Source organism: Phyllostomus discolor, chromosome 6 (assembly GCF_004126475.2).
Source record: "Phyllostomus discolor isolate MPI-MPIP mPhyDis1 chromosome 6, mPhyDis1.pri.v3, whole genome shotgun sequence".
NCBI lineage: Eukaryota > Metazoa > Chordata > Mammalia > Chiroptera > Phyllostomidae > Phyllostomus > Phyllostomus discolor.
Genome location: NC_040908.2, coordinates 78,312,971 through 78,331,167, shown reverse-complemented (window position 1 = coordinate 78,331,167; position 18,197 = coordinate 78,312,971). Strand labels below are relative to the sequence as shown.

General features: G+C 38.1%; 1 protein-coding gene across 3 annotated transcripts in view; it reads left to right on the top strand.

Annotated features, from left to right (window-relative positions):
- Nucleotides 1-18,197, top strand: part of CBL (Cbl proto-oncogene) — a 120,455-nt gene that overhangs the window by 88,247 nt on the left and 14,011 nt on the right. For 2 of the 3 annotated variants that reach the window (XM_028516519.2, XM_036028403.1), the window contains 8 exons: nt 1,790-1,911; nt 2,283-2,420; nt 4,192-4,279; nt 4,650-4,781; nt 4,989-5,192; nt 15,446-15,577; nt 15,666-16,043; nt 18,058-18,152. In XM_028516519.2, the coding sequence (XP_028372320.1) occupies nt 1,790-1,911; nt 2,283-2,420; nt 4,192-4,279; nt 4,650-4,781; nt 4,989-5,192; nt 15,446-15,577; nt 15,666-16,043; nt 18,058-18,152 (1,289 nt within the window). The remainder of the gene's footprint in view (nt 1-1,789; nt 1,912-2,282; nt 2,421-4,191; nt 4,280-4,649; nt 4,782-4,988; nt 5,193-15,445; nt 15,578-15,665; nt 16,044-18,057; nt 18,153-18,197) is intronic. The other variant, XM_036028404.1, reaches the window with a different exon arrangement.

Genomic DNA, 18,197 nt, shown 5'->3' with positions numbered 1-18,197 from the left:
GATGATTAACTCCTTGGACTTGACCTTATCTGGGAAGCACTTTATCTGCCCTTCCATTCTAAATGAGAGCTTTGCTGGATAGAGCAATCTCTGATGTAGGTCCTTGATTTTCATGACTTGGAATACTTCTTTGCAGCCCCTTCTTGCCTGCAAGGTCTCTTTTGAGAAATCAGCTGACAGTGTGATGGGAACTCCTTTGTAGGTACCTGTCTCCTTTTCTCTTGCTGCTTTTAAGATTCTCTCCTTATCTTTAATTTTGGGTAATGTAATTATGATGAGCCTTTGTATGTGCTTCCTTGGGTCCAAGTTGTTTGAGACTCTGAGCTTCCTGGACTTCCTGGAAGTCTATTTCCTTTGTCATATTGGGGAAGTTCTCTTTCATTATTTTTTCAAGTAAGTTTTCATTTTCTTGGTCTTTCTCTTCTCCTTGTGGGAACCATATGATTCGGATGTTGGAACATTTCAAGTTTCCTAGAGGTTCCTCAGCTTCTCACTTTTTTTCTTCATTCTGTTCCAGTTGGATGTTTATTTCTTCCTTTTTCCCCAAATTGTTGATTTGAGACCTGGTTTCCTTCCCTTCACGTCTCTGTGTATTTTCCTACATTTCACTTTGTATAGCCTTCATTTCTTCCTTCATTTTGCAATCAAACTTAATAATTTCTGTGAGCATCCTGATTACTTGTGTTTTGAACTATGCATCTGATAGTGTGTTTCTCTCCTTATTGGTTAGCTCTTTTTTTTTTTTTTTTGGAGTTTTGATCTGTTCTTTCATTTGGACCATATTTCTTTGTCTTGGTGCCCCTGATATGTTGTAAGGGTTGTTATAATCCTTAGTCATTTGTCAGGGTGGGGCAACCCACATTGCTGCGTTGTGGCACTGTATTTGGTGGAAGAGTCAGAGGGGGAATAATGCCACTTGTTTGGCTCTTGCCCCACTTCCTATCACTTCCCTCATTTCCCAGAAGCAGATTGTGCCCTTTCTGGTGCTGAAATCCAGGTGAGTGGGTATGTTCTAGGACCCTGTGGGTCTCTCCAGTGGACTCTGCTGTGAGACTGGGAGTTTTTTCCACCTTTGCAAGCCCCACAGATTTTTACTGACAGAGGTTTTGAGGCTTTAGTTTCCCGCACTGAAAATCCTGGGTTGTGTTGTCTGTCTCACTCCCCAGTTGTTCCTCCTGGCTTATCCGCTCTGAATGTGGGAAATCTGTCTGCCAGCTACCACCTCACCCACCCAGTCTGCCACCTTGTCTGGTGTCCTCTACACACTGGCTCCTGTCTCTTGCCCCTCCTACCAGTCTAAATGAATGTTTCTTCTTTAACTCCTTGATTGTCAGACTTTCATGCAGTTTGATTTTTCTGGGAGTTCTGGTTGTTTTTTGTTTTTAAATTGGTTGTTATACTTCTTTTGATTATGTGAGGAAGCAAAGTGTCTCTACCTATGCCTCCATCTTGGCCGGAACCCCGTTTATTTGGAACTTCTTAGTTGTACATGTAGTCCCTGCCCTTTTCTGTTATTTTTTATGTTGTTATTTAACATCATTACTATTAGATTAAAAAATTTTTTAATTTCATTTTGTAAAGTTAAGTTTTCCCTGTAAGGATATATTCATTTCTTCTTAGCTTTTTAAAATTCTTATTGCCCAAACACGTTTGTCTTCCCTCACCGTGCAATTGAAAATTTGTGACAATAAATGGGAGAATTTATAATTGTGAATTGAGGTTCTTTGCCACTCTGAGAATGATTCTGTGTCTTGAACAAAATGGTCTTACTGATCTCTTGTTTCCTTAGCCCTGGTCCTCTTTGCTCAGGAACTGGAATAGTCTTGCTGTAACTCACCCTGGTTATATGGCTTTCCTGACATACGATGAAGTAAAAGCTCGGCTCCAGAAATTCATTCACAAGCCTGGCAGGTCAGTGCCATGAATCAAAGAGGCTTACTCTCCAGAATTTTATTTTCTTACGATCTTTGTTAATATAGGGGAAACACAATTTTTTATTAGTTCCTCAGTGGCTGTGCTTCTGCAGTAAGATTGATGCCTGTTTATCAGTGGCCGTGCTTCTGCAATAAGATTGATGCCTGTTTATCAGAGGTATTGACTCATTGAGATCTGATGATGTGATACTTTCAAGCCACTTTAGAATTGGGCTTATGTGTCTTTTGATTTTTGGCCTGGAGTCACTGGCCTGGAATCTATTATTGATGGCCCTTTTGATTTTTGTCCCTGTCTACCCTAACATAAACTTAGTATATATTGAAGATTCTGTTTATCTCTATTCTCAGTTACATTTTCCGGCTAAGCTGTACTCGTCTGGGTCAGTGGGCTATTGGGTATGTCACTGCTGATGGGAATATTCTCCAGACAATCCCTCACAATAAACCTCTCTTCCAAGCACTGATTGATGGCTTCAGGGAAGGCTTGTGAGTACCTACCTACTGTTTACCATCTGCTAGAGTCTAGGAACTTTATTCATCATTTAATGGTGAATAAAACTTCATCATTAATGACTTTATTTGGGTTTCTTCTACATGTTAAGAGTCAGGAAATGTATTAATAGTTTATATTGTTTTGACCTTTAGGTTCTGTAGAATTTCTGTTTTCACTTAAAAGGGATTCCTTGAGTGAAATAATTTTTGTCTAATGGTTCATTTATTAAGTAAAGTTTATCTTTTTCCTTTTGCAAATGTTAACTTATATTTAAGTCTATGTTAGATGTAAAATTATACCAGTTATCAGAAAATGTGACCTGTTATTTAACTAGTCAACATTAGAGTGATTAGATTTTTGCTCCTAATGACAGCAGGCTCAGTGGCCTTCATCCTGACTTCACTTTGGTTCAGCAGCATTTCTTCAGGCTTTGGGCACTTGTAATCTATGCTAATATTTATGACTAAGTCCTTTTATTCCAGAATTGCTATTCCTTTGGGAATTCAAATTGATTATCAATTGGTAAGCACTGAAAGTACTAACAGTTAACCAGATATCAGAAAACTACTTGTATTTTAAGGTGATTAGTGAAGTCCATTATCCATTATGTGTCATCTTCTGTAGTAGCATTAGAGTTTCCCCTAATGCCATATAGTTTGGTGCTTGAAGCTTCCTGGTAGATGATCTCAGTGGCTTAAATTGTTTCCTGTTAACTTTTCTTTTAAATTGGTGTCTGTCAGTGGTAAATCTGTTAAAAAAAAAAGGGGGTGGGGATGCTTCAGGTATTTGGTCAAAAAGCAAATGAAGTTTGCTTTAGCCGGGTTGCCAACTGGTTAGAGCATTGTCCCCATATGCTAGATTGTGGGTTCAGTCCCTTGGCTAAGGCACGTACAAGAATCAACCAATGAATGCATAAATGAGTGAAACTACAAAACTCTCTCTCCTCTCCTCTTCCTCTCTTCCCCTACTTCTCCATCTCCCTCTCTTCCTTCCTCTCTCTCTCAAATCAATAAATTAAAGTCCCCAGCCGGTGTGGCTCGGTGGTTGGAGCGTTGTCCTGTAACCGAAAGGTTGCAGGTTCGATTCCAGGTTGGAGCACATGCCTAAGTTGTGGGTTCATTTTGGTCCAGGTGCAGGAGCTTGTGATCCCTGGTCTGGACAAATATAATCCCCAGTCTTGTGCAGATCCTGGGTCTGGGTGCATACAAAGGCAACCGGTTGATGCTTCTCTTGTATTGATGTTTGTCTCTCTCCCTTCCTCTCTCTCTCTAAAAAAAGCAAATGAAAATATGCTAGGGTGAGGATAAGAAAAAAAAATTTTAAAGCAAATGCAGTTTAAATTAAGAATTTATACTTTGTGGCCATCCAGTCTAGCTTTTTTGATACAACCTGCTCTAAGATAATTTTTTCTTTTTGAAGTGTTGTTTAAAAAAAGAAATGAATATATGACATAGACTTTCATGCCTTGCAAGGCCTAAAATATTTACTGTCAGTCCCTTTACAGAAAAAGTTTATAAACCCCTCAATTAAAAAGATGTAGTTTGTGGCAATGTACCCTATAGAAAGAATGTCAGTGTTAGGAGAATATCTTCTTGGAACTGTTCTGTGTTATTTATTTTTTTTGAAATATTAGTAAGATTTACCTTTGCGCTTTCCCAAAGTTTCCCTTTTATAGCGAGGGAATCCTAAATGTCATTTGTTTCTGTTAGCAAGCAGTGATCAATGGCTTCAATAAAATACCAAGGCTGATTACTCCTTTTACAGCTATTTGTTTCCTGATGGACGGAATCAGAATCCCGACCTTACAGGCTTATGTGAACCAACTCCCCAAGACCACATCAAAGTGACCCAGGTGAGTTTTGTTTTACATCATAACCATATCACTAGAGTCAAGCTTTTGTATGGACTTAATAGGATTGACAGTAGAATTGTACTGAGTGATTGGAACACTTAATTTTAAACCATTGACTAGATCAGTGAATTTATGTTGCATGTGGTTTTCCTTTAAATCATGTAGCTTTTAAAAAAGGACCAAAGCTAGGTGATTTCTGCTTTATGGGAGAACATTGACCACTGCTATGAAACTTTTATAAAAGCAAAATTTGTATAGACACTACAAATATTTCTTTAATATTTCCATTTTTAGCATTTATGATTGCAGTCATTCGTTTAACAAATATCTGAAACAAGCTGAGTAATCTTTTATTTTTTTTTAATTAAAGGAACAATATGAATTATACTGTGAGATGGGTTCCACATTCCAACTGTGTAAAATATGTGCTGAAAATGATAAGGATGTAAAGATTGAGCCCTGTGGACACCTCATGTGTACGTCCTGTCTTACATCCTGGCAGGTATGGTCCAAATCATGCATTTCCTCAGCTGTGTAATCGCTCTGAAGAATTGGGGATTGTATATGGCCTGGTTTGCAGGGTAGGTTTTAAACTTTTGATTTCTGTTTTCATCTCTAGGAAATGTATTTCCTAGTGGATGAGTATTTTAGGATGGATATTTTAAGTACTTTCAGATGTGCCTGTTACCAACTCTTGTTTCCTCTGTAGGAATCAGAAGGCCAGGGCTGTCCTTTTTGCCGATGTGAAATTAAAGGTACTGAGCCCATTGTGGTAGATCCATTCGATCCTAGAGGAAGTGGCAGCCTATTGAGGCAAGGAACAGAGGGAGCTTCTTCCCCAAATTATGATGATGATGATGATGAACGAGCTGATGATTCTCTCTTCATGATGAAGGAATTAGCTGGTGCCAAGGTAAGACTGCAATTTAAGAGACTATGGCAAAATCCATTATGAGTTGTATTCTAAAACTATAGAGCACTTAATGACATCCAAAGTATACGGAGTAATAACAGCTAATATTTATTGAGCATCTACTATGTCAGAGATACCATGCTAAGAACTTTTCTTACTTTTTAAAAAATTTTTTATAGTTTCTCTTTTTCTTTTTTTTAAGATTTTATTTATTTATTTTTAGAGAGGGAAGGGAGGGAGAAAGAGAGAGAGAGAGAAACATCAATGTGCGGTTGCTGGGGGCCATGGCCTGCAACCCAGGTATGTGGCCCAACTGGGAATTGAACCTGCAATACTTTGGTTCCCAGCCCGCGCTCAATCCACTGAGCTACGCCAGCCAGGGCTGAACTTTTCTTATTTTAACTCATGTAACCCTCTGAGTAGGTACTATTATTATCATTTAACAGATGATGAAACTGAGGCACAGAAAGGTTAAGGAATTTGCTGAAGGTCACACACGTAGTAAGTTGAACCAGACTTTGTGACCAGGCATTTTGACTTAGGCCTAAGCTCTACTGTCTATATTCTAAAATTGGACTTCACTCAGATAGCTTGGTGCAGAAAATGAAGGAGAGTAAAAGAAGTGGACCCTATTTTGCTACTGTGACTAGAATATTTTATTCTTTCTTCTAATGGAATCTTGGCATTAGAAAGTTAGCTTTGATGGGGAGAAAGGAGGCACTGTTAATAAACAAATAAATGGCAACTAAAGTGATTGCAAGCTGGTAGGAGGTACCATAGAGAAACAGAACAAACTGGAAAGGTCCTAGTGAAGATAGGAGAGATAAAGGCTATAAAAAGGAGGTGATCAAATTCTGCTATGTCAGATGGTAGGGTAAAACAGGGATTTATTCTTTAAATCTTAGAAGTCAGTTAGTCCATGTAGATTTTAGTAATTATAGGGCAAACAGAAGACTCTAATATGCTGCATATTGTCTAGTGTAGAATGTTTCAAATTCATGTTGTGCATTTCCTTGGTACAAAAGAAGCCAGTACCTGACTGCTTTGCACATAGTGGGTGCCCAATAAATTTTGAAAGCATGGATTTTATCTCTTAAATGACCATATTCATTGTATCTTCTCCTCTGTGTCCTCAATGCCATTGCCTTATTTCAGGCTCTCATAATCATCTCTTCTCTCTGCTACCAGAGTCATGGATTTACAATACAAATCTTACCGCCTTATTCCTTTTCTTCACACTCTTTGATGACTTTTCATTATTTAATGGGTTAAACTCATTCTTCTTTCCAGATACTTTGCACCCATAAGAGGTTCTGCAAGGCTGAACCTCTAAAAACTTCTTTTAGCCCTGGCTGGCGTAGCTCAGTGGATTGAGTGCGGGCTGGGAACCAAAGTGTCCCAGGTTCGATTCCCAGCCAGGGTACATTCCTGGGTTGCAGGCCATAACCCCCAGCAACCGCACATTGATGTCTGTCTGTCTCTCTCTCTCTCTTCCCCCGCTTCCTTCCCTCCCTAAAAAAAATAAATAAATAAAATCTTAAAAAAAAAAAAAAAAAAAGAAAAGTCAAACAAAAGTTGGGAGGAGGAAGCTATTTGTTAAAAAAAAAACAACAAAAAAAAACTTCTTTTTGTCTTGATTGTTTCTGTGTAATGTAGCTGTTTTCACTGCCTAGGAAACCTTTCCAAACTGTACCTTGCTTTCCTGACCCCTAACTCACTCACATGTATTTATACACATACAATCTAGGTTTGCCCTGATGTTTCTGGGATGTTGTGAATATGTCTGCTATAGAACTTATCAGCTTGTAATAATTTATTCAACATATTTTCCATTATAAGTTCCTAGAAGGCAAGAGCCATGTCTCATTTGTAATTAGCTTCTCAAAATTGAGCACATAGTAATTACTTTGAATGTTTGAGATTTAAAAACTCTTTAAAACAGGAGTAGATAAATTTATCTATGCCATATCAATAATGGATAGTTGAGGAAATCTGGACTGTTTGCTATATTTTTGTTTTTTTGAAGTTGAAAGTAGTTTTGGCCCCTCATATAAGTTCTTTGATTTTTTTATACAGATTTTATTTTTTTATTTTTAGAGAGGGAAAAGGAGAAAGAGTGGGAGAGAAACATTGACATACAATAGAAACATTGATTGCTTGCCTCTTGTGTGCCCCCAACCAGGGTCCTGGCTCGCAATGTAGGCATGTGCCCTGACCAGGAGTTGAACTGGTGACCCTTTGGTTTGCAGGATGATGCCCAACCCACAGAACCACACCTGTCAGGGCTGGTTCCTTTTTAAGAGCTTCATTTGACCATGATGTGAAAATTTACTGGCAACTCCTGGACTGTTAGGGTATCTGAACAATAAGATAAATGTGATCTTTCATATATGTATTTATTTGGAATTAAAATACCCTTTTATTTTCTTTATGAACTTTTATATATGGTAACACTCATTGTGGAGAGACAGGCACTCACAGTCAGTGTTGATGTGGGCACAAAATAGTTCAGTCTTTTTGAAGAACAGTTTTGACAAACTATCAAAATATATATTGTTCACAGCTTGAATTAGCCATTCCATTTCTAAAAATGTATCCTTAAGAAATACTTAGACAACGCTGGCTGGTGTGGCTCACTTGGATCATGGTCTTCTAACCTAAAGGTAGCAGGTTCGATTCCCAGTCAGAACACATGCCTAGGTTGCAGGTACAGTCCCCAGTTGGGGGCGATTGAGAGGCAACTAATCCATGTTTCTCTCTCATACTGTTTTTCTCCTTTTCTCTCTCCTTTCCTTCACCTCTCTCTAAAATCACTAAGCATGTCCTTGGATGTGGAGAAAAAGAAAAAGAGAAAAAGGAACATTTTTAGACAAGTGCACAAATCTGTAGGTGTAGTTATTCTTATAGCATTATTTATAATAATAGAAAATTAAGAACAGCTCACATGTCCACATACGTAAGTATTCTATTGCCCATAACAGATTATTACAAATTTAGTAGCTTAAAAGAACAAATTTATTCTCCTATAGTTCTGTAGGTCACAATTCCAACACATGTCCCATCAGGCTAAACTCAGGGTATTAGCAGGTCTGTATTTGTTTATGGAGGCCCTAGGGAAGACTCCATTTCTTACTCATTTGGGTTTGGCAGAATTTAGTTCCTTTCCAGTTGTAGGATTAAGTTCCCTGTTTCCTTGCTGGTTGTCAGCTGACAGTATTCTCAGCTGCCAGTGGTCACTTGCATGCTTTGGCTCCTGGACTCCTTTTTACCTTTAATCTTGTCTCTCTGAGGTTCTCTGCTTCTAAGGACTCCATAGTTAGATTGGGCCCACTGCAGATAATCTAGGATAATTCCCCCATATCCATATCCTTAATCACATTAGCAAAGTTGCCAGATAAGGTATCACATTTACAGATTCTGGGTTTTAGGGTGTGAATCTTAGAGGACTGGCAGCAGATATAATGGAACACTCTGCAGAATGAGTTCAATTTTCATGTATTTGAGAGGAAAGCTGTCTAATGTATATTGTTTAAAAAATAACTATATACTGTTTAATATCACCTTATTTCTATAAAAATAATTTGGTTGTAAAAAATTTTTTTACGTACATGTGGAAAAAATTGGATGACTACACAGCAAATTACTATTTCTGAGTATACAAGTTCAGAGGACTTTAAATTTTATGGAATATTTGAGTTTTTTTTTAATTTGCAGTTAACATATTGCTTTAACAAAGTATTTATTTTGCTAGGTAAGTAGCTCTGTGTTGAGTGCTGTATGGGATAAGAAACCTAAGACAAAGACCCACAAGAAGCTAGTAGTTTTATTTGGAAAGAGAATATATATGCAGGTGAAATACTATTTAACACAAGGCTGACAGTATATATTAGTCTTAGTTGTAGAGTACATATTCTTTAAGTGTAAAGGACCTTAGAGGAAAGATGAAAATGAATGTTTTTTTCCATAGCTGATAAATATGAAAGACACTAAATTTACTCATTTAAATAAAAGTAATAAATGTATGCTGTATCCCTTGGACAGGTAGCTCAGTTGGTTAGAGCATTGTCCCAATATGCCAAGGTTGTGGGTTCAGTCTTCTGGTTATGGTACATATAAGAATCAACTGATGAATTGCATGAATGGGTGGAACAAAAAATCAGTGTTTCTTTCTTCTATTTCTCTCCCCCATTCCCTCTCTTTCCCTCTCTCCTTACCTCTCTCCCTCTCTTTCCCTCCTCCTCTCTAAAAAAATTTTTTTTAAATGTACACTGTAAAAATTCAAGTAGAGAGAAAACAGCATCATTTATTGTTACTGAGCAGTTTGGTAATTTAGTCTTTTCTTAATGGACGTTTCATATTATTTGCAGGCTTATGTATATATTGGCATTCTTTTGCATGCCTATCCTTAGGGTAAATTTCTAGTAGTGTAATTGCTGGATAAAAGAATTTTTATGGAAAAATCTAAACTGATAGAGCAGAGGAATATAATTAGGGGAGGGGACACATGGAAATTTCACAAAGGCAATGGTATTTCATTTCTTATCTGAGTGATAGGTACTGCTTGGGTGTTTTATTATTCTTTGTATTTGGTAGTTTGTATAAGGTATGAGTAAAATATTTATATGAACAAAATATTTTAGTAACAATATTTTACATCTCTTGGTATAAAAATTTGTCACCAATTTTTGTCCTCAGATCACTCCCAAAGGTATATGAGACTATGAAAGTGCCTGTTTTGCCACATCCTGGTATCTATTGGTTATTGTTTTGCTGCTGTTTTGTTTTATGTTCATTTGTTTTTAATATAGTAAATCTACTTTTTAAAAATTCTATGTGATAAATGCACATGAAGTTTTTTAAAAGTTTAAAAGAATTGGTAACAGGCTTACAGAAAGATTGGTTTCCTGCCTATACTCCTCCAACTGCTTTCTGTGTTCTATTTAGATTTTTCAGTTCTAAAAACTGTTTCTTAATCATAGGCTTATACTGCTTTCTCTTGATTCTTCAATATTAGTTGTCTCTTTACTTCAGATATTGTACAAATGGATTTTAGATCTCTTTTTACTATCTTCCCACTATATTTATCTGAATGTTTTTGGCTAAATTGGTATTCAGTGTTTGAATGGTACTCCTCTCCAATGTGCCAAATAATATATTCACTATAATGTAATTACTTTTATTTTTCCTAAGGTAATTGCTTTATTTTTACTTCCTTAAATTTCAATTTGTAGTTATTAGTGCCAAGTGTTACCATGCTGTCAAACATCCTCTCAATATAATTTTCTGTAAAGTAAATTCTATTAATATAGTAGTATATAATATATTGGGTTGGCCAAAAAGTTTGATTGCTTTTTTCTGTAAGATGACTCCAGTAGCGATTAGTTGTTTTTAAGTTCATTTGAAACAATTCTGTTAAATTGTATTGTGACAGCTGTCATATATCAGTGTGCATTAAAAAAATGTATCAAAATTGGTGAATTTTTGTGTAGCCATTTTAATATTGAAGATGGAAGAAGACATGCAACATTGTTGTTGTATTATACTTTATTATTTCAATAAAAGTAAAAACACAACTGAAACAGAAAAAAAAAGATTTGTCCATTGTATGGAGAAGGTGCTATGATTGATCAAACATGTCAAAAGTGGTTTGCAAAGTTGCTTTGGTACTGTTGACATTGTTGCTAAATAATTCTTTGTTGTGAGACTGTCTTATGCATTGGAAAATGTTAAATAGTTCCCCTGGCCTCTACCCACTAGAAGCTAATAGTAGAAGATATCTGACATATTCAAACTATCCCAATCAATAAAGTTATTGGTGAAAAATGAAAAATTTCTTTATTTTACAGACTATTTGGCCAACCTAATAGTATACTATATAGAGTAGTTTTCCATGTTTCAGCCCCAGTCCAGACTGGTTATTCTCTGAGTGTGCTGCATCCCCTGTTCCCCTGAGGTCTGTCCTTGCCCTCGTTATCATAGGACTTCATTGCCTCTACTGTGTGTTGCAGTGCCTATCTCTTGGCTCCCATGTTTTCCTTCTTTTTGCTTTACTTCCTTGTTTGGGTGGAATTAGTCCTCAAAATAGCCTTCTGTGAAAGGTGTGAGGTAAATTTCTTGAGATGTTTGCTATCTTAAAATGTTTTTATTCAACCCTCAAACTGAGTAATTATAAAAGTCTAGGTTGAAAAAATTCAATTCTAAATTGTTACAGCTTCATGTGATTTCTTGTGTAATTATGCTGTTTGGTGCCGTCAACTCCCAGAAGCTTTTAGGATATTTTCCTTATCCTCGATTATCTGAAAGTTTAAGGGTGTTTTGGGGTGGTTTGTGTGTTTGTTATGAGTTTCTTTCCCTTCATTGAGCTAGCTCTGCAGGGAACCCTTCTATATGGACATTTATACCCTTAGGTCTTGGAAATGTTTTGTATTTTTTCTTAGATAATTTCTTTGCCATTTGTGATTTTCTGTTTTTGGAACTTTATTATATGTTGAGATAAATGATCATTGCAGGGATTGGTTATGATGTGATGTCATTAATTGAGGAATCTGATTAGCTTAACCCTCTGTGGTTTTAGGAATGAGAAAGTCGGATGCTGCGAGGGATCAAAGTAGGTAGAGAGGGCCTTTCAGATTGGGAGGCAATTTGAACAAAGGCAAATAGGTGGGAATTCCAGAATAAAGAGTGGTGGGAAAATGAGAGTTACTGATGGATGGTTTTCAGCTAGTGAGTATTTAAGGATAGCTAACGTAGTAATGGTGAGCAAAAGGACTTGGCGAGATAAAAAAGTAGAAGTTGGGAGAGTTGCTAGAAGGCAGTTTTAATAAATCAGGTCCAAGGTTGGTGAGTAGAATGAAATATAGATAGGATATTCTAATCCTTGGGAAATTTAGCTGCTCATGTTGCATTGTTCATACTCCATTGACATGAGACCCATTTTCTTTGGCATGAGTAAAAGCAAGTAGCTAATGATGAGGGCTTTCTCTACCCTCATTCATCATACAGCATTAATGACAGGACTAAGTATGGGGATGGTTGTTTTTCTATCACCCTATATATGCATGTCATAATTTTTGCCTCCATTCCATCTGTATTTCTCTCTGTTAGAGAATGCAAATGCAAAGTAGCATTTGTATGACTTGCTGTATATCTCTTGACAGTTACCTGGACAATCTTTTCAGCTCTTCATCACTCTGCCACAGGCAAGGAAATGGAAAAGGTTATACATATATTATTTCTTCTAATTTGTTACCTCATTTTTTAGAACACAAATTAGCAGAAAATACTAATCCCTTTTAATTACTGAATTAAATTTCCTCATTTTAATTACATTTCCTCAGAAGGACTCTATGCTTTTCAGAGATATTGATTGTTCTCCTCTTACAAAGCTCTTTTTTTCTTTTTTATAGTAACAACCCACTAAGAATTTATCATCTTTGATCTCTTTTGTCGTTCTGCCTCTTTTTTCATTTTTTAAATACATTTTATTGATTATGTTAATACAGTTGTCCCATTTTCTCTCCTTTATTCCCTCACACCCTGCACACCCTCTTCCACCTGCACTCCCTGCACCTTAGTTCATGTCCATGGGTTGTACATATAAGTCCTTTGGCTTCTCCCTTTCCTATACTGTTCTTAACCTCCCCCTGTCTATTTTGTACCTACCATTTATGCTTCTTATTCTCTGTGCTTTTTCTCCCCTTTTCCCTCTCCCCCTCCAAACCAATAACTCTCCATGTGATTTCCATTTCTGTGATTCTGTTCCAGTTCTAGTTGTTTGCTTAGTTTTTGTTTTTTAGGTTCAGTTGTTGATAGTTGTGAGTTTGTTGTCATTTTAATGCTCATATTTTTATCTTCTTTTTCTTAGATAAGTCCCTTTAACATTTCATATAATAAGGACTTGGTGATGATGAACTCCTTTAACTTGACTTTATCTGGGAAACACTTTATCTGCCCTTCCATTATAAATGATAACTTTGCTGGATAGAGTAGTCTTGGATGTATGTAGGTCCTTGTTTTTCATGATTGGAATACTTCTTTTCAGCCCCTTCTTGCATGCAAGGGTTCTTTGGAGAAATCAGCTGGTAGTCTCACAGGCACTCCTTTGTAGGTAACTGTCTCCTTTTCTCTTGCTGCTTTTAAGATTCTCTCCTTGTCTTTAATCTTGGGTAATGTAATTATGATGTGCCTTGGTGTGTTCCTCCTTGGGTCCAACTTCTTTGGGGCTCTCTGAGCTTCCTGGACTTCCTGGAAGTCTATTTCCTTTGTCACAGTGGGGAAGTTCTCCATTACTTTTTCAAGTAAGTTTCCAATTTCTTGCTCTACCTCTTCTCCTGGTACCCGTATGATTTGGATGTTGAAATGTTTAAAGTTATCCCAGAGGTTCCTAAGCCTCTCCTAATTTTTTGGAAATTTAAAAAAAGATTTTATTTATTTATTTTTAGAGAGAGGGGAAGCGGGGGAGAAAAAGGGGGAGAGGAACATTAATGTGTGGTTGCCTCTTGTGCAACCCTACCAGGGACCTGGCCTGCAACCCAGACATGTGCCCTGACTGGGAATCAAACCCGTGACCCTTTGGTTTGCAGGCTGGCACTGAATCCACTGAGCCCTAGCAGCCATGGCATTTTTGAAATTCTTGTTTCTTCATTCTGTTCTGGTTGAATGTTTACTTCTTCCTAGCTCCAAATTGTTGATTTGAGTCTTGGTGTCTTTCCCTTCACTGTTGGTTCCCTGTACATTTCTCTTCATTTCACTTTGCATAGCCTTTAATTTTTCTTCCCTTTTGCAACCATACTCAACCATTTCTGTGAGCATTCGATTACCAGTGTTTTGAACTCTGCATCTGATAGGTTGGCTCTCTTCATCACTTAGTTCTGTTTTTGGAGCTTTGATCTGTTCTTTCATTTGGGTCATATTTTTTTTTCCTCAGTGCAGCTTTTAGGTTGTAAGGGGCAGACCCTTAGGTATTCACCAGGGTGGGCAACCCTCTCCATTGTGTTGTGGCATTGTATTGGGGGAAGGAGTCAGAGATGGAACAATGCCACTTGCTCAGCTTCTGACAGCTTTCAGTCACTTCCCCCACTACCCACCAACAAAATTGAGCCCTTCTCGTACTGATTCCTGGATGGGTGGGTTTGTGTACATTCTGGGACCCTGTGGGTCTCTCCAATGAACTCGCCTGTGAAGCTGGGAGTTCTCCCATCACCCCAAGATCCACAGGTTTTTACCACCAGAGGTTTTGAGGCTTTATTTCTCTACGCTGGAACCCTGGGTTGTGCAGTCTGTCACACTCCCCAGTTGTTCCTCCCTGTTTATCCACATACAAATGTGTGACTGCAGAGTCCGACAGCTGCTGACTCTCCCACCCAGGTACTCCAGCCACTGCCTTGCTGAGTGTCCTCTCCATCTCAGCTGCCTGTCCCTGCCCCTCCTACCAGTCTGAATGAATGTTTCTTCTTTAACTCCCTGGTTGTTGGACTTCCAGACAGTTTGATTTTCTGGAAATTCAGGTTAGTTTTTGTTTTTAAAGTTGTTGTCCTTCTTTTGGTTGTGCAAGGAGGCAAAGTATATCTATCTATTCCTCCATCTGGGCCTGAATTCTCGTTCTACTTCGTAAACATTGTTTTCCCAGGCGATATGTTGAGAGGAATGCTGGTTCCTTTCTTTTTATATAGGTTTCTGTTTGTTTTGTTTTGTTTATCCTTGCCTGAGGATATGCCAATTGATTTTAGAAAGAGAGGAAGGGAGGGAGAGAGAGAGGGAGACAAGCATCAAGTTGCCTCTATCTAGTACATGCCTGGACCAGGGACCAAACCTACAAGCTAGGTATGTGCCCTGACTGGTATTCAAACCTGTGACTTTTCAGTTTAGGGGACAATGTTCCAATCAAGTGAACCACACTGCCCAGTGCTGGGTTCCTGTTTTTATATTGAAAAGATTTTTTTCTTTCTCTGAAAATGAGGAGGTGGAAATTGTAAATTTTTTTTTAAGTTATAAGCTATGAGGGTTTTTGTAGCACTGCCATTTCTATATACATTTGCCTGTAGCTTACATCTATCTGTATGGTATTTCTGTGATTGAATCTGACTTCTTACAGTGAAATGAAAATAATTCAGGAAGTGCTACCCCAGGCCAAAGCCTGACCCATTGATAGTTAAAAGCAGTGTTCATGTACTACTTGATATCTACAGCTTCAGGTGGAGTTGGAAGATCCACTCCCAAACAAGAATAATCCATTAGGAGATTTTGTTTGTTAGGTGGAGCGGCCTCCATCTCCATTCTCCATGGCCCCACAAGCTTCCCTTCCCCCAGTGCCACCACGACTTGACCTTCTGCAACAACGAGTGTCTATCCCTTCAAGTGTGTCTGGTGTTGGAACTGCTTGTAAGGTAAAGCATTATCTATTTGTATAGTTTACTGGTTCTTTGTTGTGGGTTAGTGGGCTTTGATTGATTTGCTTCCATCCTGCTTCCACAGGCTGCTTCTGGCTCCCTTCATAAGGACAAGCCATTACCAGTACCTCCCATACTTAGAGATCTTCCACCACCACCCCCTCCAGACCGGCCTTATTCTGTTGGAAATGAAACCCGGCCTCAGAGACGCCCCTTGCCTTGTACACCAGGCGACTGTCCATCCAGGGACAAATTACCCCCTGTCCCGTCTAGCCGCTTTGGGGAATCATGGCTTCCTAGGCCAATTCCCAGAGTACCAGTAGTTACCCCAAACCTTAGTGATCCCTGGACAGGGAGAGAATTAACCAACCGGCACTCACTTCCATTTTCATTGCCCTCACAAATTGAACCCAGAGCAGATGTGCCTAGGCTCGGAAGCACGTTCAGCCTGGATACCTCCATGGTGAGTCCTGATTTTCTTTTTTAAAGATTTTATTTATTTATTTATAGAGAGAGAGAGAGGAAGGGAGGGAGAAGGAGAGGGAGAGAAACATCAATGTGGGAGAGATAACATAGATCGGTTGCCTCTCACATGTTCCCAGCTAGGGACCTGGCCCGCAACGTAGGGCATATGCCCTGACTGAAATCAAACCAACGAACTTGTGGTTCACAGACTGGCACTCATTCCACTGAGCCACACCAGCCAGGGCTGATTTTTAAATTATTTAGCCTATAACAACAAATATTTGTGGATAATATTTAATGGGTCAACATTATGTGATAGGTTTTATATAGTATTCAAGGATAATATAATTTCTATCCGAAGAAATGTGTATTTTTATAGAGCAGTTAAGGCATGTTTGTAAATACAGTAAGTGTGTATACACATGTGTGCATGTATGTATCATGAGTGGTATAAATAAAAAACACGTTTTAGAGAAAGGAGAATTTATTGTCAGATAAAGCAAACATTGAGGGCTTTATGTAAAGAGGGACATCTAAATTTGAAGTATTATTTCCAAAGTGTATATAGTTTTAAGATAGATCAGAGCTACAATGACAGAAATAGCTTAAGTTGTATTGTAAAATGAGAAATAGTTTGAGTAGAGCAGAAATTTTGTGTATCAAAATAGGAAAAGGTGCTAGATTAAAGGGCTTTGAATATCCTGTTCCAAAAGAATTTGAATTTATTTTGTAGGAAATGAGAGCATTTGAAAGTTTTAAATTAGTGGAATGACATGACCAAAGAGATGACTCCAATAGTAGTATGTAGCATGGATTGATAAGAGAATAGGTTGAAAAATGACAAGTTAGTGGTCCATTGTATAAGCATGAGATTAGGGGTTCAGAACTGGGAATGGGAGGGCTATATTCCTATTTTTGTTGGTTCATTTACACACTAAACACAAATTCTTGCTCTCATAAAGTTTACATTCTAGAGGAGGAAAGACAGAAAATAAACAAAATAAGTTAATAAACATACAAGATGTTAGATGTGGATGAGTGTTGTGGGAAAAAATAGCACAAAAATAGCCGGTATTGGGAAGGCTGAGCAAAGATCTGTAGCAATGGGGAGAGCGAGCCATGCTAAGTCTGGGGGAAGACCATTCCATAATGAAGAGAATAGCAAGTGAGTTTGGGAGGGTCTGTTTGAGGAATAACAATGTGTCTTAATATAGTTGGTGCTAAGTAAGCAGGAAGGAGACCAGTTGTCTATGGCAGGTGGGCACAGCCAGATTAGGTAGAGCCTTGAGAGGGTGAGAAACAAAGATTCGGTAAGGCTAGAAAGCAGTCAGTAGGTACATGACAGGACAAGAAATCAACCTCTCTCTCTCTCTCTCTCTCTCTCTCTCTCTCTCTCTCTCTCTCTCTCACACACACACACACACACACACACACTCACACTCTTGAGGTTTTGAACCTGGCTAACGAGAGACATGTTGAATTTGAGATGAGTTATTGAGACAAGAAATAGCCAGTAGGTAGTTGGAAATCTAAGGAAACGCTGGAGTTGGAAGGGCAAAGTGGGGGAATGCTGTGGCCAGTGATTGAACTGAATATTCCTTTGTTGCAAGGGAAGGGGGAAAGTTATAATTTAGATTTAAGTGGAAGTCTAATTAGTGAGAGTGGGTTAGGTTTGGGTTCCTGGTGGCATCAATGTTGAAGGATATATAGAAATTATCGCTAGAAATAATATTTGTGTAGACAGCTGATTTTCTTAGCTCTTTCTAGAATTAAACAAAGAACAACACATGTCCTTGGTTCCTTTTAGATGTCTGTCTCCCTAACCCCCTTACATTTGAGCTTTTTTCAGAACCTGAAAACAGCTATGCTTTTTCAGATGTAATAATCCCTGAGCATGGCATTGAAAGTGAGGTCTGTGTCTTTATAATTGTTCTTGTTATTTTCAATAGGTTAAATAAGAGGAGATATATAGCTGTATTAAGAAAGTCCTTTTTCATCACTTTTCTTTCCAGAATATGAATAGTAGCCCATTAGCAGGTCCAGAGTGTGAGCACCCCAAAATCAAACCTTCTGCATCTGCCAATGCCATTTATTCTCTGGCTGCCAGGTAAGTTTTCTAAAGCTGTATTTCATACAGTGGAGTTGGAACTTT